Raw genomic sequence first — 26,708 nt, 5'->3', positions numbered from 1 at the left:
ATTACATTGAGGAATTTAGAATGTGCTGGATCTTGTCTAACTATAAAGTACATTAGTTAACATAGCTCAATAAGTAACATAATTATAGTTGAAAGGGAGTTAATTTATTTGTACTATTTTAAATTCTATCTAAAGTTGAAGTCCTGATTTTGTAACACTACCTGCATGGAGTCAGGGACAAGAAATTAATCAGTGAGTTGCTTCTCCTCCCACATATTGTAAAGTAATGTTTGGCTGAGTGAAAAACAGTTCAACTTAATTCTGGTTTCTCCTTCCAGATTTGTACTATGGTGGAGAAGCTTTCTCTGTAGAGCAGCCTCAGTCTTTTACTTGTCCTTACTGTGGGAAAATGGGATATACTGAAACATCTCTACAAGAGCATGTAACTTCAGAGCATGCAGAAACATCGACAGAAGTGGTAAGCTGAAGTAGCATTCATTCTGAACAGAGAACACTGTTTGAGATTGGATGAAATCACCTTATAAGAATTGTCATTATTATCCACAGTAAATTGATTTTTTTCTCTAGCTTTATTTAATTTATTTCTCCTTGAAAACAGGGGTGTGAGGCCATTTTATTTTGTATATGTATTTCTCCGAGAAGAAGCAGGCCGATTATATTCTCACATCTGGGTGCAGACACTGACTAGCGATATGATTGTAGACATTTCTAGCAACATCCCACTGCACATGCGCTGATGTCTTCCTCTCCTATGTGAGTGCGGGTCCCTCAGTCTTCATTTTTCTGTGGAGCAAGTAGGACACGTCTTTGTTTTCCTCACAGTGCATTTTTTTCCTCTCATATTGCAGTGCTTTCCAGTGTGGATATTTTTCTCCCTTTTCCAGTTCTTTTCTCCTTAAATTTTTATTTTGTTTCCTTTTAGTCTTTTAGTATTTTTGGCTTTTCAAGTTTCCTTTCATTTTCATGAGTTGCTAGGCCTGCTTAGGCTGGAGCACCAACCTTAGTTCGAATGCTGTCCTTTTTACAGTTCATATTTGAGGAATTTAATTTGGCTACAGTTTTTTTAAATATCTAAGACGACCCCCCCCCCCCCACCCCCAGTGGCTTCCAAAGGTTCACCCAATATAATCAGATGATTTCTGTGACAGACCACACTCTTGTGCATTGGGTGACTTGGGGCCTGACCATGAAACTTAACCCTTGTTCTTTCTATTTGCAAATACAGTTGAAGACACAGAGGGTGTGGCAGGTCCAGCAGGAGAGACTTCTTGGCCCCTTGAAGGCCGACCCATCGGCATTTGGCACCGGAAGCATTGACCTTGATGGCTGCTCAGGTTTTGGCTACCACTGGGAGTGCACTGACATTGATGAGATCTCCAACTTTCTCTATATCGGGCGCTGAAAGTAGGCCTCAGAACCGGTCGGCATGGGACCCGACACGGGTGTGTGTACAGGTTCGACGTCATCCTTATCTGGACCAGACTGTGATGCTGACTGTCGGGGGAAGCCCAAAAAGCATAAGCACTGGCCCTCTTTGATGCACAGTGCTGGGCATCAGCATCGCTGGTACCCGAGAAGTACTGGGACGAGCACTTGCCCTTTTTGGTACAGTTGCCAGTGTGCAAGTCTCTGAGCAGCCAGGTTCCCGCTTCCAGTTTAGCACCGACTCCTCCTCATGCTTCTTCTGTCCTGGCTCCCCTGCCTTTGTCAATGCCTTCCTTCAATGAGTGGTATCGAGCCATGCTGGTGCAGATATTGTGGTTGCACTCTGCTCAGGCCCGACTTGTGCCCACTGCAGCTCAGTCCCAGGTTCTTCTGAGACTCCTACCATGCCTGTGGAGGGATCCTCGGTGCTGGCACCTCAAAGGGTGTCAACATCAACCCATGCATTACTGCTCTCGACATTGGGGGGGGGATGGAAGCTTCCCTGGAGTCTGAGAGTAGGGCTGTACCTTGGCACCCTTCGGGACGTGGATGTGGTTCTACTGAGCCAGGGCATGTACAGACTCACTCGGTCCAGTCTGAGTACAAAGAGGAGTCTGATTGGGACTGCTCATTGGACTCAGAAGACCCTCATTACTTCTCAGAGGGAGGAGTCTTATGGGGTCCCTTCTGATCCTCCCTGCCTCAAGAGAAACGTAAATCTCCATCTGAAGGTCTCTTTTTCTGGTTTTGTCAAAGAGATGGCTTTGGCCATCCCATTTAATTTGGAGATGGAGTAGGAGCACAGGGCAGAGAGGTTGTCTGTTCTGGATTGAGTCGCCCCCTAAGAAAGGGGTAACAGTGTTGTTGCACCCTATCCTTAAAGATGCACTGACAAAGAATTGGGAATTTCTGTTCTTTGTGCAGGTCACACCTAAGAAGGTGGATACACAGTATTGTATCTAGAAGGCTCCTAGATTCAAGAAGACATAACTACCTCACCACTATCTGGTTGTTGAATCTGCCCTCAAATGAGCTAGGAGCTCCATGATCCATGCCTGGACTCCTCCAGGTAGAGAGGCTCGGACTCTAGACTCGTTTGGGAGGAAGGTTTATTGGGCCTTGATGCTTATTGCCTGCATCCAGTCCTACCATCTCTACAAGAGCCTTCACTTAAAATCTTTGCTATGCAGAATGCTTAGTCTTGCGGATTTTCCCTCTCCCTTAGGAGCAGGCTGCAGAGCTTCGCCAGCTGGCCAGTAAACTGCTGGAGTGTAGAAAGTATCTGGCCAGGGGCATTTGCGATTCTTTTGTTATTGCATCCAAATTCTCTACTTAATGGTTGTATGGGTGCACAGACTCTCATGGTTGTCTGTCTCTGACCTAGAACCAGCAGTTCAGGAGAGGCTGGCAGATGTAACTTGCTGAGGAGACAATCTTTTTTGGTGACAAGGTGGAGGATACTGTCTAGTCCATGTCTTGGCAACCTCCAGCTGGAACCTCCTCTTCTAAGAGGTTTTTGTGTGGACCTAGGCAGCGACCCTACTACTATAAGGTGTAGATTTCTGCTGCTTTCTCGCGCTGCTCAGCACTCCCAGGCCTAGCACTCTCAGCCTCGCCAATCCCATCTTCAGAGGTCCTAGCCAGTTCCCTAATGAAAGCAAAGAACAAGCTTTTGACTGGCTCCAGGACAGCATAGCCGCAGTCCAAGTAACCATGACGTACAGTCTACCGGTAGGGAGGAGACTACATTTCTTCCATCAAAAATGGCCCCTTGTAACCTCCAGCTGGTAGGTTCTTCAAATAGTCCATCTTGGTTACGCCCTGCAATGTCATCAGAGACCACCAAATTGCCCACTGAGAGCACCAACATCAGCTCTCGGCACAAGCAGGTACTTGTAGAGGAAATCTCTGCCCTTCTGCAGGCCAATGAGGTCGAACCAGTGCCACCAGGGGAAGGGATTCTATTCCAGGTACTTCCTTGTGCCCAAAAAGACGGGGATTTTGTCCCATCCTAGACCCATCCTAGAACCCTGAAAAATTCCTTGTCTCTGAAAAGTCCAGGATAGATTTCCCTTGACACCCTTCTTCCCATGATTCAGGAAAAAGATTGGCTATGCTCTTTGGACTTAAAGGATGCCTTTTACCCACATTTTGATACTTCCCAGTCACAGGAAATAGCTCAGGTTCTGAATAGGGAAACACCACTACCAGTATTGTGTTCTGCCATTTGGCCTCGCATCAGCTCCCACGGTATTCACTGAGTGTCTAGCGGTAGTTTCAGCATGTTTGCACAGACTTGGAGCATGTGTTTTTCTATCTGGACGATTGGCTGGTCAAGAGCACATCATAGGAGGGAGCGACAGAGTCAATACGCCCAACCATTGGGATGTTGGAGCTACTAGGGTTCATGCTAAACTACCCCAAGTCCCACCTTATCAGCGATCGGCGTACATAGGAGCCTCGCTCAATACATTGCACACTCTGGCTTTACTTTTCCAAATGAGAGCAGAGACCTTGATAACACTTGCCTCGCAAATCTGAAGCAGCGAGTTGGGCACAGAAAGTCATTTGTTACCATGCTTATCCCAGTGATAAAAAAGCATGTTACCTTCATTATCCCCTTATCCATTATTTGTCCTGTTTGTCTGTCTTGATTAAATTGTAAGTGCTGTTGAGCAGGGACTGTCTCCTACATGTTCAGTATACAGTGCTACACTGGGCTAGTAGCACTGTAAAAGTGATTAAGTAGTAGTAGTGGGCTACAGCTTGGCAAATGTTGAGATTAATGGGCCACTTGACCTCAACAGTGCATGTCACTCCCGTGGCATGTCTCCATTTGAGAGAGGCCCAGTGGACCCTAGGGCCTCTCTCAAATGGAGACATGCCAGAATCTAGCGAATGTAATCCAGATTCCTCCAGAGTTGACTGGTGGATAGTTCGGTGAAATGTGACTGTGGGGCTACCATTCCAAATTCCACCTTCTCAGAAGGTGTTAACGGATTTATCATGTGGATGGGCTTCATACCCAGGGTATTTGGTCTGCTCAGAAAACAGCTTGCCATATCAAGTTCCTCGAGCTCAGGGCCATTTGGAACTCTCATAAGGCTTTCGGAGATCGGCTACAGAACCCAATTATTGTCATTCAAACAGACAGCCAGTTTGCAGTGTTCTATGTGAACAAGCTGGGGGAGGGGGATACAGGATCCTTCACCTTGTGTCAGGAGGCAGTGGGGATGTGGCAGTGGACCCTCTGTTACAGAATGGCCCTCTGAGCCATGTACATAGCAGGAAAAGACAATTAGCGCACGAGTGATCTCTCAATATGGGCGAGATCTCCTGAGAGTGGAACACCCTCTTGGTGGATCTTTTTGCCACTTATCTCAACAACGGGGTCCTCCAGTTGTGTTCCAGGCTCATATCACATGGCAGACTAGCGTCAGATGCCTTTCTCCTCCATTGAGGGAAATGTCTTCTGTATACGTGTCCTCTGATATCTCTCATAGAGAAGGCTTTGCTGAAACTCAAGCAGGAACAGGGAACTGTGATCCTAATTGCCCCTTACTGGCTGAGGCAGATCTGGTTTCCTCCTCTTCTGGAGTTGTCCTCTGAAGATCCGTTGAGATCAGACTGTTTTCTGACTCTCCTTATGTAGAACAAGGGATCCTTTCTGCATCTCAACCTCCAATCCCTGGCCCTCATGTTTTGGATGTTGATAGCATAGAATTTCAATGGTTAGACTTAACGGGGGGGGGGGGGGGGGGGTGCCTCGCATCGCATCGCATCGCATCTTGCTGGCTTCCAGGAAAGACTCCACTAAGAGGTGTTACTCATTTAAGTGGAAAAAGTTTGCTGTCTGGTGTGAAGGCAAGACCTTAGATCCCTTCACTTGTTACACAAAAACTGCTTGAATACCTCCTGAACCTCTCTGAGTCTGGTTTGAAAATCATCTCTGTAAGGGTTCATCTCAGTGCAATTAGTGCTTATCTCCATGTAGGAGGTAAGCTCATCTCTGCACAACCTCTAGTTCGCTTCATGAGAGGTTAGCTGCTGTTAAAGCCTCCCTGTCAAACCTCCAGCTGTGTCATGGGATCGCAACGTTGTCCTTGCCCAGCTGATAAAAACTCCTTTTGAACCACTTGATTCCTGTCATCTGAAGCATTTTTCCTAGAAAGTTGTGTTTTTGGTGGCGGTCACTTCACCTCACAGAGTTATTGAGCTTCAGGTCCTAGTAGCTGATCCACCTTGCATTAAGTTTCACAACAATAGATTAGTTCTCTGCATGCACCCTAGGTTCTTTCCTAAGGTAGTGTTGGAGTTCTGTCTTAATCAGTCGTTCTGCCAACATTTTCCCCCAAACCACATGCCCATCCTGGTGAAAGTGTACTTACTTATACCTTAAATTGCAAGTGAGCCTTAGCCTTCTGTCTGGAAGCCAGCTTAAAGCCCATAGATGGTCCACCCAGCTTTTTGTTTCTTTTTGCCCAAACCAGATAGGGGTTTGGGCAAACGCACGATTTCTAATTGGCTAGCAGATTTTATTTCCTTCACTTATGCCCAGGCTGGGCTGATTCTAGAGGGTCATTTCAAGGCTCATAATGTCAGAGCCATGGTAATGTTGATAGCCTACTTGAGGTCAGCCTCGGTAGAGAAGATTTACAAAGCTGAACCTTAATACTAATACTTCAAATTAGGTTCGACTTTAACATACAGGATATGATGTCAGGATACGCCTGGTCACCATTTTTTCTCCCAGTCCCAGCGAGTGTTCCTCCAGGGCCGGTCAGCATGTATAATTAAAATACAGAAATAAGCAAGTTAAAGGTAAGAACATTAAAGGGTAATACATTTTACAAAAAATAGATAAAACGTTATCAGGATTGTAAGCCCTGGCATTGTCATTGTTGTTATAGTCACTACCCCTGAAGACGCATTACGGCGAAACACATTTGTGTAGGGTGTGGCAGGAGTTTGGATTTATACCTCAAGCGGGAGGAAAGAAGTAAAAATGAAGGAGAGGTGACTCGAGGAGTACAACTGGAAGAACAGAAGATATAAGAATAAATGAATTTTAATGGAAGAGGAATTCAAAATTAAGTTGGAAAAGTTGTGACTCATATTGAATGCTCATTTCAACAAATGAGAACTGAGGAAATATTTTGATGGTGTACGGTCAATCACAATAACAACAGATATCGTTGCTATTGAACCTTGTTATTGAAGGCATTTAAGGGGAAGAACAGAATTGCAAAGATGTTGTTATAAGTTGATATGTTAAAATATTATCAGATAATAGATGATGATGATGTAAATTGGAGTTACAAGAGTCATTGAGGCAAGAGTATCAAGTGAGACAACCGAGTACAACGTAGTTGGTAGGAAGGAATGCGAGCATTGAATGAATGAGGTGTGAGGTTAGGATCAGAGAGTTTTAGAGAAATGTTAACAATGTATAAAACTTATTTTTTCTAAATTATATGTTTAATAAAGCAGTTGGATATTATATATATTGACAAGAGTGATTACTTTAGTAAGTATATAAATATTTGTAATCAGATTGAAATCTGGGAACTCAGTAAGGATTTAGAGCAGTGAATATGCATGAGAGAGATCTGCATACAGTGGATGTAGTGGGCATGCAAATCCTTTCTCATGCATATTCATTTGGGATGTCCTGAAAATCTGTCTTGTTTGCAGCTGAAACCTGGCCTTGCAGTTTTCTAATAGCTAAGCACTTTGGCGTTTGGAGGTGAAGTCACACAGACTCCCATAGTACCTGTGAAATATGTTGACTTTCCAAAGTGCAAACAAAAAAACAGCACCACGGGCCTTTAAAATGGAACAAAGTTCTTTAATGAATGAGCCTTGACCCGACACGGGCCGTGTTTCGGTGACTAGCACCTGCGTCAGGGGTCACAGTGATGACGTGGAAAACTTGGGGAATAACTCGAATATTTTCATCTACAATATTCCTTACCCCACGTCTCACGTAGCAAAAGTTATAAAGCACCAAGGCACCTTCACTTTCTGTATCCGAAGGTGCCTTGGTGCTTTATAACTTTTGCTACGTGAGACGTGGGGTAAGGAATATTGTAGATGAAAATATTCGAGTTATTCCCCAAGTTTTCCACGTCATCACTGTGACCCCTGACGCAGGTGCTAGTCACCGAAACACGGCCCGTGTCGGGTCAAGGCTCATTCATTAAAGAACTTTGTTCCATTTTAAAGGCCCGTGGTGCTGTTTTTTTGTTTGGACTTTAGTTTGTACTTTGTTCCCTCTCTTTTGTTATAACGACTTTCCAAAGTGACAATTGTTACCTAAAATATTACTACTACTACTTAACATTTCTAAAGTGCTACCAGGGTTGCGCAGCGCTGTACAATTAACAAAGAAGGACAGTCCCTGCTCAAAGGAGCTTACAATCTAAAGGACAAAATGCAGTCAATCAAGATTGAGGCAGTCTAGATTTCCTGGATAGAGGTACAATGGTTAGGTGCTCAAAGCGATATTGAAGAGGTGGGCTTTGAGCAAGGATTTGAAGATGGGTAGGGAGGGGGCTTGGCAATAGGGGCTCAGGGAGTTTATTCCAAGCATAGGGTGAGGCGAGGCAGAAAGGGCGGAGTCTGGAGTTGGCGGTGGTGGAGAAGGGTACTGAGAGGAGGGATTTGTCCTGTTAGCGGATGTTACAGGTAGGAGCATAATGGTAGAGAGGTAGTCAGGGCCTGCAGATTGAGTGCATTTGTCGGTTAGTAGGAGAAGCTTGAACTGTATGCAGTTCCTGATCGGAAGCCAGTGAAGTGACTTGAGGAGAGGGGTGATATGAGCATAGCGGTCTAGGCGAAAGATAAGACACGCAGCAGATTTCTGAACGGATTGAAGGGGGGATAGATGGTTAAGTGGGAGGCCAGTGAGGAGTAGGTTGCAGTAGTCAAGGCGAGAGGTAATGAGAGAGTAGATGAGAGTTCGGATGGTGTGCTCAGAGAGGAAAGGGTGAATTTTGCTGATGTTATAGAGAAAGAAGCGACAGGTCTGTAAAATTGTGTAGTGAGGATAAATGGTACTGGCTATCCAGTGGCCATATTTGATTTTCTTCTCCCATTTTCTCAATTTGATACTATAATACTAGCATGAATGCTATGGAAAGGGAGGATTTGGGAATACGGGTGATGTGGCATAGTGTCTGTTATCAGATGTGTATGTAGACGTTGATCTAGATTTATGGTAATATATTTAATTTCTCTAACTTTTTTCTTTTCAGATTTGTCCAATATGTGCAGCATTACCTGGAGGAGATCCAAATCATGTCACAGATGACTTTGCAGCTCATCTTACGCTTGAACACAGAGCTCCTAGAGATTTAATATCCTTTTACAAGGGCTGTGTTTTGTTTTAAAGAATAGCTTCCTCTTTGGGATTAACAAGAAGGTCATCTTTTTCCTGCTAACATTTTCATAGTGAGGCACCTCCAGACCGGACTGACACTGGGCTAAATAACAGTGTGTGGGAGGGAGGGTGGTATGCCACATTACCAGTGTTGCCTGGTGTTTGCAGGGGGTGGTTTTACCATCCAGTTTGTCCCCTGCTGATAGCATTACCACGTAAGAGTGGATGCACAGGAACTAGGGGATTAGAAATAAGAGACAAAGCATCCCAGGGTGTGTAGCCAAAAAATCTATGTATTTGTTACTTGAGGAAGTTGAGACATATTAGGTAATCTTTCTAATTCCAAATATTTGCATAGTTGACCATTTGATAGCCTTATAAAGGTGTTATCTTTAATTACTTTTTTTTTGTTTACTTAAGATAATATCTCTAACAGTATATTCCTTGTCATCAAGCAGATGTAGCCATTACAGATGGGTTGTATCCATCAACCAGCAGAGGGAGATAGAGAGCACACTTTTTTCAGTGCCTCATACCAGCTTGCTCCACTGTCTCTCTTCAGTATTCTCTATCTCCCCTAGCAGAGTGGCTGCAGCTTCTTTGAGCTCCATCTAAAATCTGCCTGGAGGTTGCTCCTGTGCTTTTGCCAGTTGTTAGCAGGGGTGTTGGAGGCTATAGCAGCTTCACCTTAAAGGCACATAGGTTCGCCCTTTCCCTGCCTTACCCATACCTCCGTGGATGTGGACACATTGCTTAGCTTTCCCTGTCCTTCCCCACCAACAGTGGATGCAGGCACATAGGTTCGCCCTTTCCTTGCCTTTCCCACTCACCTGAGCCTCCGGAGTTCTATTTACCTCTGCTTTCCTCACAGCGTTAAAAAAAAAAAAAAAAAAAAAAGCGCTTAGACACTGGAACAGAGGTTTTTCCTTGCCTTTTTCTGTGGGACCGGAGCTGTGATACTCTGTCCAGTGAGGTAAAAGTGTTTTCTGACTCCTCCGGGGTGGGCCCGCGATCGGGGCGATTTTGGCGCGAACTGCCATTTTGAATTTTACCGCCGTTTTCGGTGATGGCTGCGGAGACAGTAAAGTGCTGTTCCAAGTGTGGCAAGCGCAGATCAGCAGCAGGGCTCTGTAAATCATGCTGTACAGACGTTAGAGCCGGCCCGAGCATGACGAGCGACGATTCTTCGCGCTCTGAGCTGGCAGCGGTCGCCATTTTGAATTTACCACATGGCGCGACCTCCGCTGAGATGGAGAGTCCTGAGCCCGAGGGGAGGCCTCGGAGTGAGGCTGATATGGGAGCTACTAGCCCCAGCAGAGATCCGGGTGCCCAGGGTGAGTTTTTCTCCCTTGATTTTGTCTTATTAATGCATAAAGCATACATGCTTAAAAGAGCTCTCCCACAAAGCCCGGCATGGGCCTCTTCTAATGCCCCCCCCACCCCCCGGTGGATTCTAGCCTGGGTATGCCCTCTGAGGCGTTATTCCCTGATAATTGGCAGAATATGAAGCGCAGAAGGGCTCATTCCCCTTCAGAGAGTGCTGCACCTCCATTTCCCCCCCCCCCCCCCTGGTCGGGCTGCGAGGATTCGGAGGACTCTGGCAGGCCTTTATGGTCTGAGGAGCTAGAGTCTGGTGCAGAAGTGACTCAGGATATGGACGATCCCTCCGCGGTGAGGATTTTCCACCGTGATGAGCTGCCAGCGCTTATTTCTGATGCCTTGCAGGCTCTCTCTATTGAGGACCCTGCCAGTGGCACAGCCTCCTCGGTTAATCCAAGGATGGCTAGTACCAGAAAGCCTGCTCGAGCCTTTCCTTTGCATGACTCTATCCAAGAGCTTATTTCAGCTCAGTGGGCTGACCCCGAGGGACCTTTGAAGGTTGCCAGGGCTATGGGGCAATTATGCCCTCAGAGTGAGGAACATTTGGCTCGCTTTGCAGTGCCTAAAGTGGATGCCCTGGTCACGGCTGTGACAAAGAGAACTACCCTCCCTGATGAAGGAGGTGTTGCCCTGAAGGATATTCAAGACCACAGGCTTGATTCAGCTCTGAAGCGGTCCTTTGATTTGGCAGGTCTCACTGTTCGGGCGTCTGCATGCAGTTGTTATGCTGCTAGAGCCTGCCTGGCTTGGTTACAGCAGGCAGTGGAACAGCCCGGTGATGGAGCAGAGACCTTATCTGAAGTGGCTCCGCGGATGGAGTCGGCCTTGTCCTTTTTGGCTGACGCCCTTAATGATATGGTCAGAACTTCGGCTAAGCAAATGGCTGTAGCAGTGGCAGCTCCGCCGCACTCTTTGGCTATGACATTGGGCGGCGGACATGGCCTCTAAGCAAAGGTTGGTGAAGTTGCCCTTTCAAGGCCTTCTCCTGTTTGGTGAGGAGCTGGAAAACATTGTTAAAGGCCTGGGGGATTCCAAACCTCAGGGCTTGCCCGAAGATAGGCCGAAGCCTTCCTCTAAGGGTCAGGCGGTCCGCTCCTCTTACAGACCTCGCTTCCGTGAAGCTAGAAGGTACCGTCCGGGGTGTGCTGCTGGGTTCACTTTGCGTGCCCGCTTTCAGCAGAGAAACTCCTTTCGCTTGGACAAACGTTCCGCAGCTGCCCGGTTCTAGGCCTTGAGTTCAAGGGCGACCCTCTCAATGATGGTGCGCCGTCCCTCTCCTCATTTCCTGTCATCGGAGGAAGACTTTCCCTCTTTTTCGAGAAGTGGGCCAAAATCTCCGCAGATCAGTGGGTTTTGGACCTGATCAGAGACTGATACCAAATAGAATTCGATGTCCCGGTGAGAGACGTGTTTGTAGAGTCCCGATGCGGTTCTGCCACCAAACGGGCGGCGGTAGAGGAGACTCTGCACAGTCTGTGCCAGATAGGGGCTGTGACCCCGGTGCCTCCCGCCAAACAAGGTCTAGGCCACTACTCCATTTACTTTGTGGTGCCACGAAAAGGCGGGTCTTTTCGCCCGATCCTGGACTTAAAAGAGCTAAACAAGTCCTTAAGAGTGCGGCATTTTCACATGGAAACCCTGCGCTCCGTCATTGCGGCGGTACAGCCTGGAGAGTTTCTCACGTCTCTGTACCTGAAAGAAGCTTACTTACACATACCAATTTGGCCCCCGCACCAGAAGTTTCTGCGGTTTGCGGTGTTGGGAAACCATTTCCAGTTTCGGGCCTTGCCTTTTGGCCTCGCCACAGCTCCCCAAACCTTCTCCAAGGTAATGGTGGTAGTAGCTGCCTTTCTCAGGCGAGAGGGTATCTGGGTTCTCCCGTTCCTAGACGACTGGCTTATCAGAGCAGACTCAGGAAAAGAGTCATCTAGCTACAGCCCGAGTGGTTTCAGTCCTTCAATCTCTGGGCTGGGTCGTCAATATGGCCAAAAGTTACCTGACCCCCTCGCAATCTCTAGAATATCTGGGGGCCAGGTTCGACACAGCCTCGGGCTATGTGTTTCTTCCCGAATAAAGGCGGTGCAAGCTTCAGAATCAGGTTCGTCTGCTCCTGAGGATGCCCCGCCCGCGAGCTTGGGACATTGTCCAGCTGTTGGGATCGATGACGGCCACCTTGGAAGTGGTGCCATGGGCGAGACCGCACCTGAGACCTCTACAGTATTCTCTACTTCAACGATGGTCTCCAGTATCTCAGGATTATCAGTGCAGACTTTCTTGGCTCCCTGCGGCCCGCCTCAGTATGGAGTGGTGGCTCTCGGACAGCATGTTGCGGCGGGGAATGCCGCTGGCGCTCCCCGATTGATGTCTAGTGGTGACATATGCCAGCCTGAAGGGCTGGGGCGCACATTGCCAGGGGAAGCATGCCCAGGGTCTATGGACGCCCGACGAGTCGGAGTGGTCTATCAACCGCATGTAGTTGAAAGCGGTGTTTCTGGCTCTTCTGGCCTTTCAAGTGACCCTGGAAGGATTGGCTGTCCGAGTGATGTCTGACAACACGACAGCAGTGGCCTACATAAATCGAGAAGGTGGCACTCAGTGCAGAGCTCTAGCCGCACAGGCCGAACAAATTTGCCACTGGGCCGAGCTGCATCTACAGTCCCTGTCAGCAGCTCACATTGCAGGTCAGAGCAACGTGCAAGCCGACTATCTAAGCAGGCATCAGATCGATCCAGCGGAGTGGGAACTAGCAGATGATGTATTCCGGCAGATACAGTGGGGGAAATAAGTATTTGATCCCTTGCTGATTTTGTAAGTTTGCCCACTGACAAAGACATGAGCAGCCCATAATTGAAGGGTAGGTTATTGGTAACAGTGAGAGATAGCACATCACAAATTAAATCCGGAAAATCACATTGTGGAAAGTATATGAATTTATTTGCATTCTGCAGAGGGAAATAAGTATTTAATCCCTCTGGCAAACAAGACCTAATACTTGGTGGCAAAACCCTTGTTGGCAAGCACAGCGGTCAGACGTCTTCTGTAGTTGATGATGAGGTTTGCACACATGTCAGGAGGAATTTTGGTCCACTCCTCTTTGCAGATCATCTCTAAATCATTAAGAGTTCTGGGCTGTCGCTTGGCAACTCGCAGCTTCAGCTCCCTCCATAAGTTTTCAATGGGATTAAGGTCTGGTGACTGGCTAGGCCACTCCATGACCCTAATGTGCTTCTTCCTGAGCCACTCCTTTGTTGCCTTGGCTGTATGTTTTGGGTCATTGTCGTGCTGGAAGACCCAGCCACGACCCATTTTTAAGGCCCTGGCGGAGGGAAGGAGGTTGTCACTCAGAATTGTACAGTACATGGCCCCATCCATTCTCCCATTGATGCGGTGAAGTAGTCCTGTGCCCTTAGCAGAGAAACACCCCCAAAACATAACATTTCCACCTCCATGCTTGACAGTGGGGACGGTGTTCTTTGGGTCATAGGCAGCATTTCTCTTCCTCCAAACACGGCGAGTTGAGTTCATGCCAAAGAGCTCAATTTTTGTCTCATCTGACCACAGCACCTTCTCCCAATCACTCTCGGCATCATCCAGGTGTTCACTGGCAAACTTCAGACGGGCCGTCACATGTGCCTTCCGGAGCAGGGGGACCTTGCGGGCACTGCAGGATTGCAATCCGTTATGTCGTAATGTGTTACCAATGGTTTTCGTGGTGACAGTGGTCCCAGCTGCCTTGAGATCATTGACAAGTTCCCCCCTTGTAGTTGTAGGCTGATTTCTAACCTTCCTCATGATCAAGGATACCCCACGAGGTGAGATTTTGCGTGGAGCCCCAGATCTTTGTCGATTGACAGTCATTTTGTACTTCTTCTATTTTCTTACTATGGCACCAACAGTTGTCTCCTTCTCGCCCAGCGTCTTACTGATGGTTTTGTAGCCCATTCCAGCCTTGTGCAGGTGTATGATCTTGTCCCTGACATCCTTAGACAGCTCCTTGCTCTTGGCCATTTTGTAGAGATTAGAGTCTGACTGATTCACTGAGTCTGTGGACAGGTGTCTTTCATACAGGTGACCATTGCCGACAGCTGTCTGTCATGCAGGTAATGAGTTGATTTGGAGCATCTACCTGGTCTGTAGGGGCCAGATCTCTTACTGGTTGGTGGGGGATCAAATACTTATTTCCCTCTGCAGAATGCAAATAAATTCATATACTTTCCACAATGTGATTTTCCGGATTTAATTTGTGATGTGCTATCTCTCACTGTTACCAATAACCTACCCTTCAATTATGGGCTGCTCATGTCTTTGTCAGTGGGCAAACTTACAAAATCAGCAAGGGATCAAATACTTATTTCCCCCACTGTATGTGCCAAATGGGGCAAGCCAGTGATGGATCTTATGGCGACCATTTCCAATGCCAAAGTCTCGTGCTTCTTCAGCAGACGGAGGGAATTCTCGCGCTGCCGGGTTGGATGCCTTGGCTCAACCCTGGCCCCTGGGCTTGCTGTATGTCTTCCCTCCGTGGCCCTTGATAGGGCGAGTGCTCCTGCGGATTCGGCTGCATCTAGGAGAAGTGGTGCTCATCGCCCCGGATTGGCCCAGGAGGCCTTGGTATGCGGAAATGACGTCAGAAGAAGGCGGAACACAGCGAAGGGAAGGCTAGAGACGTCGGGAGCGCCGCCTCCTTCACTGATGCTGCGCTGCTGGACCGCCACAGAGGTAAATTTAAAAAGAAAAAAAAAGAGAAGGGATGTTTGGGGGGGGGGGGGGGAGAAGAGGGCAGGCAGTTGAACAATGGGAGCGGGAGGGCGAGCGAGGTGAGCATGGTGCGGCGGCGCCCCCCAGAAGGAGGCGCCCCCCTGCCATGCTTACCCCGCTTACCGTGTTGGCACGGCCCTGGTTTTGGGAGGATGCAAGTATTCCCTCCTTTTATACAAAGTGGAGGACGAGTTTATTCCCTCCAGGAGGATGAGTTCATTCCCTCCTTTTCTGAGTTCATGCCCTTGTTAAGGGGCCATCGTTCGCTGTGAGGAAAGTTCATGTTATTCCCATTGCGGTTTGCCATACTGCTTTGGAAGCTTCAAATACTGAAGAGGCAGTGGAGCTAGCTGGCCATGAGGCACTGAGAAAAGTTGAGTGCTCTTTATCTCCCCCTGCTGGTTGATGGACACAACCCATACGTAATGGCTTCATCTGCTATGACTAAAGGAAAGAAAATTATCATGGTAAGAACCTAATTTTCCCCTTCCAATCCTAGCTCTCCTACCCCACAACATGAGCTTGACCGTCATCACCACCTTCAAATCTTAGCCTCTCCCCAGCATCAGCAGCCACTATTATCAACAGCCTTCCAGCCATAGACCCCCATAGCCTAGTGGTTAGTGCAGTAAACTTTGATCCTGGGGAACTGAGTTCGGTTCCCACTGCAGCTGCTTGTGACTCTGGGCAAGTCACTTAACCGTCCATTGTCCCTGGTACAAAAATAAAGTACCTGAATATGTAAACTGCTTTGAATGTAGTTGCAGAAAACCCCACAGAAAGGCGGTATATCAAGTCCCAATTCCCTTTCCCTCCCCTCCCAAATCCTTCACACAGTATTCCCACCACTGTGCTCTTCTGCATTGTATTGGCGCAGTTGCTAGCACTGCTGTTAACTTTAAAAATGGCAAAAATCCAAACTGTATTCTTGTGAGAATGCAGTAAGTGCCGCTTTTTGTTTTTTAAAAATCAGCAGAAACCTGATGGGAGATAAAGACCATATTGCATACCCAGTCTGCCCATCCATGCCATGTACTTTTTCTTCCTCTCCTTTAGAGATCCTATAATCCCTAATTTTTTTGAATTCAGATACAGTCTTTGTCTCCACCACCTCCACTGGGAAGCTGTTCCACAAATTCACCTCCCTTTTTGTGAAGTATTTCCTTAGGTTAGTCCTGAGCCTGTCCCCTTTCACCTTCATCCTATGCTCCCTCATTCCAGAGCTTCTTTTCAATTGTTAGAGATTTGCCTCTTGTGCATTTTACGCCTTGGAAGTATTCAGACATCTCTTTCATAACTCCCCTTTTCCACTTTTCTTCTAAAGTATACATATTGGGATCTTTAAATCTCCAAATGCTTTATGTGTAAGGCTGTTGAGTATTGTAATAGCTGCTCTCTGGATTGACTCCATACTGTTTATATATTTTTGAAATGTGGTCTCCAGAATTGTACACGATTCTAAATGAGATCTCACCAGAGACTTATACAGTGATGTGATATCTCATTTTTCCTGTTGGCTGTTTCTCTCCCTATGCACCCATGCATCCTTCTGGCTTTTGTTGGTGCCTTTTCTATGTGTTTGGTCACCTTAATATCATCACATAGGATTACACCGAAGTCTTCTTTTGCATTCAAAACTTCTTTCATCCCTTATACTGTACTATTGCCTCAGGTTTTTGTAGCCCAAATGCATGGCCCTACATTTTTTAGCATTAAACCTTAGCTGCCAAATTCTGGATCATTCTTCATGTTATATACATCATCAGGGGTGTCTACCCTATTGTAGATTTTGGTATTATCTACTAAGAAGCAAACCTTACAAGACAGCAGGAGTGCCAGCAACAATGCTGGCACAATGCAGAACAGCACAGCAACGAGAGTGAAGGAATCCACTTCTGTTACTGTGAAAGGTCTGCCAGCAAGGCAGTCTTTTGGGGCTGTTGAGCCTTCGGCACTTGAGCCAGTGCCTCACTGGTTCATCCCTTAAGTTGTTCCTGGATGAGTTAAAACTAGGTTTGCAGTCTTACAGATATATTTATGTGGCTAGGGAATACTGTACTATACTTATTTTTGCTTATTTTATAATGTTCTTTTCTGTTACATAGCCTAGCAATCAAGACCTGCTGCTGTCTGCATCAGGTGCCTTGCTATATTTGTGAAAGCTACACACCAACAGATGACCTTGTGATATTTCTGAAGACTGCAAATCGTAAGCATACGTGCAATATGTGTTGACAACTGTTTATACACACTGCGCTTGTATAAAGCATATATAGATCATACATATACTGTTTTTTGTTTTTTAATTGTTGGATTATGGTTTAAAAATCTATTTACAGTTTCTAGGAAAAAAAAATGTATTTGTCATATATGGGTCTTTTTCTTAACTCTGGAACCACGATGAATCCAGTGGTGTTCGGCATGTACGTAGGATGTTTCATCCTGGCCGGGGTTTGGGAGGTCCTCGTGCTCGCAGATCAAACATGCACTTTACTAGCAGCTCCAGTGGTGGGCTGTCATCTTCACAGAGCTCGTATTCTCCAAGTAATAGGGAAGCCATGGATCCTATAGCTGGTAAGAGACCAAATTATGTAATTTCATTTTGTTCACTAATGTTGATTTTACTGTTTGAGTTGCTTATTCTCCAAGGACAAGCAGGCCTTACTTTCATATAACTATGTGTCCTCTATGGGTAATGGCAAGAAGTAGAAAATGAACAATATTTAGCGATTAGTACTGGTAAACTGTGCAGCACTAAACTCCTAATCCTTAATCTTCCTGGCAACCATTCCGAAATCCAAAAAATTCCAAAATCCAAAATGTCTGGTCACAAAGATTTTGGATAAACGATTCTGTACCGAATTATGACTCATCTGTTTGCAGTACAAGCTGTATTCTGCAGTGAATTGCGATGATGTTGGTAGTCTGTAAGTCAAGCAGAATTCATCATCTCTGTTTAGCTGAGAATATATTTAATGCCATGATGTTTAACTGGGAAATAACAGTAGGCTTCACTCTGCAGGCCATAGGTGTCATCTATCTGGATGGGTTTATGAGAAGGGTTTATCTGTGCTAAATCACAGAGAAGTCTAGTATAATGGCAAAATAGATTCAAATGCAAACATTTTATTATTTTTGACAGTTTACCAATAAAGTGGCTCGAGAACCTTTGATAGTTCAGTGAAATATGCAAGTTTTGCTTGACAGCAGATATTTTCTTTTTAATTAGAGGTCTGAACTTACTGATATGTCACATAGGAACATTTTACATCTGTGTAAAGCAACATTAGAATGTCTAAATTGCCAATTTATTCTGAAAGAAACTATTTAAAAAAATAACAATTTGTAAACAGTTTTCCCTCTACTGAGTTTATCCCCTGACCTTAGATGTGGGACTACTTGTCTTATTTTTATTATTGGGTGATGTGTGTTGTGTCTACCTTCGCCTCAAACTCAACTAGAGCGCCCAATGCCTCCTCAGATTTGCAGAGATGTGAGGCTGGTCCACTCTTCTCTTCCTTCAGAGGGAGGACATCTTCAGGAGTTTCGGAAGGAGCGGGCCAAAATCATGTCAGACCTCCGGGTTCTGGATATTATTACAGAAGGTTACAAGTTGGAATTCTCCTACTTGGTCACTCCTCTGTTCTTGCAGTCTCCTTGTCGAAAGAGAGCCAAGGTGGTTGAGGTTCAGGCCACCATAGATTCCTTGCTGGTGCTCCAAGCCATTGTTCCAGCTCCCCAGGCCAAACACGGTCAAGGCAGATAGTCTACTTAATTTTTCCAAAGAAGGAAGGCACCTTTCATCTGGTCTTAGGTCTCAAAGGTCTAAACATCTGCCTCAGAGTTTCCCGCTTTTATATGGAGACACTAAGAGCAGTCATAGCTTCATTTCAAGTGGGAGAATTTCGCACTGCCCTCAGTCTCAAGGAGGCGTACTTGCATTTACCCATATGGCTGCCATATCAGAGGTTTCTACTTTTTGTGATGCTAACTCGTCTGTTTCAGTTCAGGGCTTTGCCCTCAATGCTCATCATGGCTCAAAGAACATATACCAAGTTTATTTATTTATTTATTTGCATTTGTATCCCACATTTTACCACCTATTTGCGGGCTCAGTGTGGCTTACAATACTTTGAGAATGATGGAAGTACAATTGGTTACAGTACGATTATGGATTACATTATGATGAGTTATAGAAGACAGAGTAAATACAGGATATCATTTGGGAATAGAACATCAGAAGATAACAGTGGTGAGTTGAGAGGGGGACAAACAATATCGAGGGAACATAAAGGTCTAACATTCTTATTTGTGGGTAGGGTTTTAAGGGTGGTGAGGATACGGGGGAAGAGACTTCAGGATAGAGTGTTTTGGTGCGTATCTATTGGTTTGTATGGACTTTGTGTGTTTTGATCCTTGCCGTAGATTTTCTCAGAGAGGTTTTTAGTAGTTTGCGGAAGTCGGTTAGTTTATAGATCGTTTTCAGATTGCGTGGTAGTGTATTCCAGACTTGTGTGCTCATGTATGCGAAGGTCGATCCGTGCAATGCTTTGTATTTTATTCCTTTGCACTTAGGGAAATGGAGATTGAGGAAGGTTCGGGAAGATCTTTTAGCGTTTCTGGGTGGTAGGTCTATTAAATCAGACATGTATGCAGGGGCTTCCCCGTGAATGATTTTATGGACTAAAGTGCATACTTTGAAAGTGATGCGTTCCTTGAGTGGTAGCCAGTGTAGTTTCTCCCGTAAGGGTTTTGCACTTTCGTATTTTGGTTTTCCGAAGATGAGTCTGGCTGCTGTATTCTGGGTTGTTTGAAGTTTCCTCAGTATTTGTTCCTTGCATCCTGCGTATAATGAGTTGCAATAATCCAAGTGACTGAGTACGATTGAGTGAGTGATTGCACTAGACTGCGGAAGACAGATCTTGGAAAGAATGGTCTAATTCTTTTCAGTTTCCACATGGAGTAGAACATTTTTTTTGTTGTGTTGTTCGCATGAGTCTCGAGTGTTAGGTGGCGGTCAATAGTGACTCCAAGGATTTTTAATGTTTCTGAGATTGGCAGATTTAGTTTAGGTGTGTTAATGGCGGTAAACTTATTTGTGTTGTTTTGGGAGGTCAGTATGAGGCATTGAGTTTTTTCTGCGTTCAGTTTCAGTCGGAATGCATCTACCCAGGTGTTCATGATGTGTAGACTTTGGTTGATTTCGTTAGACATTTCATTAATGTCTTTTTTGAATGGAATGTATATTGTTACATCATCGGCATATATGTATGGGTTAAGGTTCTGGTTTGTTAGAAGTTTTGCCGGGGGGGGGGGGGGGGGTCATCATTAGATTGAAAATAGTTGGAGAGAGGGGGATCCTTGCGGTACTCCACAATCAGGTGTCCATGCAGCTGACGTAGTTGAGTTTGATGTGACTTGATATGAGCGTAAGGTTAAGAACCCCTTGAACCAGTTTAGGACATTGCCTCCGATACCAAAATATTCGAGAATGTGTAATAGGATTCCGTGATCTATCATATCAAAGGCACTTGACATGTCAAATTGTAGGAGGAGTATATTGGTGCCGGTTGCAATCATTTGTTTAAATTTGGTCATTAGGGTAATTAATACTGTTTCTGTGCTGTGATTTGACCGGAATCCTGATTGAGAGTCGTAGTATGGAGAACTTGTTGAGGTAGTTTGTGAGTTGTTTGGTGACCATTCCTTCGGTTATTTTGGTTATTAGTGGTATAGATGCTACTGGTCTGTAGTTAGTTATTTCGTTTGTGTTTTTCTTAGTGTCCTTGGGTATTGGTGTGAGTAAAATGTTTCCTTTTTCTTTTGGGAAAAGTCCGTTTTGTAGCATGAAATTCATGTGGTTAGTTAGGTCAATTGTGAATTGTTGAATTATGGTGGTGGCGGCCTTTCTTTGACTCCCGGGAATCGGAGTTCACCCGTATCTCAAAAATTGGTTCATTCATGCGTCCTATTCAGACAGTTAGTTGGGTTGGGTGATCAATTTCGAGAAGAGCAGACTAACTCCATCGCAGACGCTGGAGTATCTAGACATTCTTTCGACACAGCACAGAGCACAGAAGATTGAAGTTGGTTCTTTTTCGCAGTCAAGGCAGGCCCAGGGTCTGGGACTGCATCCAGGTTCTGGGGTCAGTGATGGCACTGATGGAAGTGGTGTCATGGGCAAGGGCTCATATGTGGCCATTACAGGAATCTCTTCTCAGCCATTGGTCTCCGGTGTCACAGAAGTATGTCCTTCATATTCCTTGGATGTGGTTGCTAGATGGAGTATGTAGTGAAGGTTGTTTTCCAGGAATTTGACCTTCAGAGCTCCCTGGTACAAAATAAGTACCTGAATATATGTAAACCACTTTGAATGTAGTTGCAAAAACCTCAGAAAGGCGGTATATCAAGTCCCATTTCCCTTTCCGATAATACAATGAGAAGAGGTGATAACAGATGCCAGCAAGTCAGGGAGCTCACAAGTTCCATCTGGCACATGACACTTGGATGGAACCAGTTTGATAATTACTTGGAGCTCAGGACAGTGTGAAATGCCTTACACGACCTTGCTCCCTTTCTGGTAGTGGCTTTGGTCTGAGTTTTCTCCAACAATATAACAGCGGTGGCCTATATCAACAAGCAAGGTGGAACCTGCAGTCATCCGATGGTGGTGAGGCGGCCTCCCTCATGAGTTGGGCAGAGAAAAAAAAATCTTCTTTGCTTGTCGGTAGCTCACATCGCAGGGTCCTTGAACATGGAGGTGGACTTTCTCAGCAGGCACTCACTTGGTCCCAGAGGAATGGGAACTATCCAGCCAGGGGTTTCAGCTGATGGAGGACTGATGGGGGTTCTCTGTTTTTGGACTTGTTGGTGATTAAAATGAATGCCAAAGTGCCCAAATTAGCCATTGGAAAGAACGGGGCTTGATGTGGATCGATGCCCTACTGCAGCCCTGGCTAGAGATATATCTATTGTATGGCTTCCCTCCTTAGCCCATGGTAGGCTGTGTGTTGAACAGGATTGCATTATACCAGGATTGAATAATTCGTGTAGCCCCGGATTGGTTGCGGACCTGATTCGACTGCTGAACTGGGGACCTCTCTCTCTTTCCCACAGGCACACGGCTTACTGAAGCAAGGTCCAGTGCTTATGGAGAATCTGTGCACCTTTGGTCTTATGGCATGGCCATTGAAAGGGCTCGGTTAAGTCAAAAAGGTTATTCTGATTTGGTCATTGTTACCGTGCTTCAGGCTCAGAAATGCTCTACATCCATGGAGCATGCAAAGGTTTTGAGGACATTCGAGGGCTTATGTTCTGAACACACATTCTCCCTTCTCTGCTCTTCAGAAAGGATTGGTGTTTGGTTCTCTAAATGTTCAGGTTGCAGCTTTGGCCTGTTTCAGGGGCTGACTGTAGAAGACATCTTTTGTGGTTCTCCCGGATATTGTTTGATACTTGCAGGGAGTGGGCCACTTGTGGCCTCCCTTTTTTTTTTTTTTTGTTGTTACATTTGTAGCCCGCGCTTTCCCACTCATGGCAGGCTCAATGCGGCTTACATGGGGCAATGGAGGGTTAAGTGACTTGCCCAGAGTCACAAGGAGCTGCCTGTGCCTGAAGTGGGAATCGAACTCAGTTCCTCAGTTTCCCAGGACCAATGTCCACCACCCTAACCACTAGGCCAGTCCTCCACTCCATGCTCTGTGTCGAGTGGAACCTCAACTTAGTCCTTCAGACTCTTCAGAAGCTTCCTTTTGAGCCACTCCAGAAGGTCGCCTTGAAACATATTACGCTAAAGACAGTGTTCATGGTAGCTATTGCGTCTGCACGTAGGGTTTTGACATTTCAGGCACTCTTGGAATCCCTTTGCTTTTCAGAAGCATGGATCTCCCTGTGCACGGTTTCTTTCTTCTTGAGTAGAGTTTTGTGGGAGCTTTTAAAGGTAATAAATATAAATAAATAAAAACAGAGAAAAGAGAATAACCAAACTACAAAATAACCAAAACATTTTCATCAAACTTGCAGATAAAGGAGGCTCTGTAGTGATTATGGACACACACAGATACATTGAAGAAGGAAACAGACAGCTGTCAGAAAACACATACTATAGGAAACTGACTGAAGAACCCACACAGGATTATACAAAACAGCTGAAAAACCTTATGAAAATGCTTCCAAAGCAAGTACAGCCACATCTTAAAAAAAAAAAACAACAACCCTTATTCCAAACCATCCTTCTGTGGGCACATTCTACGTGCTACCTAAAATCATAAACCTGGAAACCCTGACAGATCAATCATATCTGGTATTGGCACACTTACAGAGGAAATATCTGGACTTATAGAGGTGATTCTTAAACCCTTTGTGCACAAGACAAACAGCTTCATACAAGACACCACAGACTTTCTGAATAATTAAAAACATTAAGCAGCTACCACCGGATACTCTTCTGATCACAGTGGATGTAGAATCAGTACACAGCAACATTCCCCCATGCAGGTGGCATAGCTGCATGTGATAAATTCCTAAAAACAACCACCCTGAACCACCAGTACTTGCTGGAAACCATTATAAAATTATTCAAATTTATTCTAACTCACAACTATTTCTGTTTGAACAATGATAATTATCTGCAAATCATGGGCACTGCTGTGGGGACCAGGATGGCACCACAATATGCTAACCTCTTCATGGCAGAACTGGAAGAGACATTTTTGAATACATATCAGACTTAAACCCTTAAAATACTATCAGTACATTGATGACATTTTCATGGTTTGGACTGAGGGAGAAAAGACTCTCAAGTTTTACAGTTCCTTCAATACATACCATCCTACAATCAAATTCAAAATTGACAACTCCCCATAAAAAGTCAACTTTCTAGACACCACAGTTTCCATCAGCAATGGCTATATACAAATATTGATATACAGGAAACCTATGGACAGATGCAGCTATCTCTGCATTTCCAGCTTCCACCCTTCCATTATACACAGCCAAGGCACACGATACCACCGTTTCTGCTCTGACCCAAGAGACAGAGATAAAACACCTCAAAATCCTGACTGAATCCTTCAAATGAAAAGGCTATAACCCCAAAATAATCTCCAAGAATATTGCTTCTTCCCTTAAAATACCTAGAGAAAACCTACTTCAGTACAAAGAAAAGAAAGCCACAAAGAATCCCCCTTGTAGTGACATATAACCCAGAGCTAGAAAAATTGAGAAGAATCATAGAAGATCTACAGCCACTACTCCAGGAGGATGAATTACTGAAAGAGATATTCACAGCCCCACCAGTGCTGGCCTTCCGACAGCCACCTAATTTGACACAGAAATTAGTGAAAAGCAAACTCCCAGTAAAAGCTCAAAGAGAGTGGCACACGTCCCTGCAATATACCTACCTGCAAACTGTGCCAACACATCTCGCAGGATCCCACAGTCACTCACATGGGAAAACATTCAGCGTAAGGGGATCCTTCACATGCTCATCCTGAAATGTGGTATATATAATTCAATGCAAAAAGTATGAAGAAGCGTGCTGTATTGTAGAAACAAGCCAGATGCTAAAGACGAGTCTCAATTTACACAGGCACAATATTAAACATTCCAGTGCCAACCAGGTTCCACCTCCGTGGGAGAGCACTTTACAAAACCAGAGCACTTCATCAATGATCTTATGGTAAGAATACTATAAGGACATTTTAAGACAATCCAGGAACGCCTTTGAAGTCAAAATGATGAAATATTTTGACACCCAGCAGACAGGACTTAACAAAGATCTGGGCTTTCTATCCCACTGTAAACCATAAAATCATACTGCTCTGTCACTCTATCAGCCATCCATCTCTCCTTGTCTCTCACCCACCCAGCTCTACCCCATTTCTCACCTAACCCACCCCACCCTCTTCCTGTGAGACTGTTGTTGGAATGCTTTTGTGTTTCACTTATATATTCTGGTATTTGTTAACATTTGCTTATTTCCGATCTGAAGAAGGGTTACCTTCGAAAGCTATAAACCTACCTATCTCGGACACCTTGAAAATCCTTGGTGTCACCATTGATCGACACCTAACACTTGAGAATCACGTGAAAAACACAACCAAAAAGATGTTCCAATCAATGTGGAAATTAAAAAGAGTAAGACCATTCTTCCCGAGGACCGTCTTCCATAATCTGGTTCAATCTTTAGTCCTCAGTCATCTAGACTACTGCAACTCACTCTATGCTGGCTGCAAGGAGCAAATACTCAAAAAAACTCCAAACAGCCCAGAACACGGCAGCCAGACTCATATTTGGCAAACCAAAATATGAGAGTGCTAAACCCCTACGAGAGAAGTTACACTGGCTCCCACTCAAAGAGCGCATCATGTTCAAAGTATGCACCCTAGTACACAAAATCATCCATGGTGATGCCCCAGCATACATGTCAGACTTGATAGACCTACCATCCAGGAATGCTAAAAAATCTTCTCGCACATTCCTCAATCTTCATTTCCCCAACTGCAAAGGTCTAAAGTACAAACTAATGCACGCATCAACCTTCTCTTACATGAGCGCACAGCTCTGGAACGCATTACCACGTAACCTGAAAGCGGTCCATAAACCAACCAACTTTCGGAAGCTACTAAAGACCCATCTCTTCGACAAGACCTATCACAAAGACCAAGTCATGTGAAACTCACACTTATACCATGAATGTAAATCAAGGCCTCCTGTCTCTTACTTTTATGCTTTCCATTACCATCCAACACAAACCCTGCTGTAACTCCAAATGCCTAACCTCTTCTCATTTCCACTATCCATGATGTATTGTAAGCCACATTGAGCCTGCAAAGAGGTGGGATAATGTGGGATACAAATGCAATAAATAAATATAAAAAAGATATCTTATTTTTTTTCTATGTTTTGATTTATTTCTATTTATGTCAGGAATGCGTTTTGCAAATTGGATGGACTGTGTGCACTTTTTGGTAAACAGAGGCTGCTTAGCCTCATGGCTTCCAAGTTCACAATTGCTAGATGGCTGAAGGGGACTATTGCATCAGCTTATTTGCTTGTGGGAAGCAGGCTCCTCAGGCCTTGTGGGCTCATTCTACATGGCATACAGAGACATCTTGGGTGGAGACTAACTTACTGTCTCCGGTGGATATTTGCAAGGTGGAAATGTGGTCAATGCTATAAACCTTTGCCAAGCACTACAGGGTGGACGTTGTGGTGCACTCAGAAGCTAGTTTTGGGGTTTCGGCCCTCCAGTTGGCAGCACCAATATCCCTCCCACTCTAGGAACTGCTTTAGAGCACCCCATTGGTTCTGGAATAGTGGTAAGCTATGTAATGGATGAAGAAATTAGGTCTTACCTGATAATTTTCTTTGCATTAGTCCTTTTCACTATTTGAGAGGCCCGCCCAAGGTTTCTGAGATATTTAGTCGGTGTGAAGTAATGGGTCAAATAATGATCATAACCTTGCATGGTGCTTTCTGCATATTTCTTGTTCACTACAGGTTGTCCAGAGATGAGAGAGGTCCACATATGTTTGCTCATCCGGTTAGTTAGGTTAGTGAGTTGTATAAACTTGTGTTTATTCTGAGTTTCTCCTTACTGATTGCCCATGTAAATACTGAGGAACTGGACTGGATGCTGAGAGAGAGATGTCTCAGCTCAGTTTTCAGTTCTCTGTCTCCACCTGCTGATTGACAGGCAGAACTATCCCACAGGTTCTGGAATAGTGGTAATGACTAATGGAAAGAAAATTATCAGTTAGGACCTAATTTCTCCATACTACTACTACTGCTTATCACTACC

General features: G+C 45.2%; 1 protein-coding gene across 4 annotated transcripts in view; it reads left to right on the top strand.

Annotated features, from left to right (window-relative positions):
• The window catches only part of KCMF1 (potassium channel modulatory factor 1), a 199,128-nt gene that overhangs the window by 157,222 nt on the left and 15,198 nt on the right, over positions 1-26,708 (top strand). For 3 of the 4 annotated variants that reach the window (XM_030194541.1, XM_030194540.1, XM_030194538.1), the window contains exons 3-5: positions 279-418; positions 8,643-8,744; positions 17,302-17,479. In XM_030194541.1, the coding sequence (XP_030050401.1) occupies positions 279-418; positions 8,643-8,744; positions 17,302-17,479 (420 nt within the window). The remainder of the gene's footprint in view (positions 1-278; positions 419-8,642; positions 8,745-17,301; positions 17,480-26,708) is intronic. The other variant, XM_030194539.1, reaches the window with a different exon arrangement.

The sequence above is a fragment of the Microcaecilia unicolor genome, chromosome 2 (genome assembly GCF_901765095.1).
Source record: "Microcaecilia unicolor chromosome 2, aMicUni1.1, whole genome shotgun sequence".
Taxonomy (NCBI): Eukaryota; Metazoa; Chordata; class Amphibia; order Gymnophiona; family Siphonopidae; genus Microcaecilia; species Microcaecilia unicolor.
The sequence above is the reverse complement of the archived record's forward strand: the minus strand, read 5'-3'. Positions and strand labels throughout refer to the sequence as shown.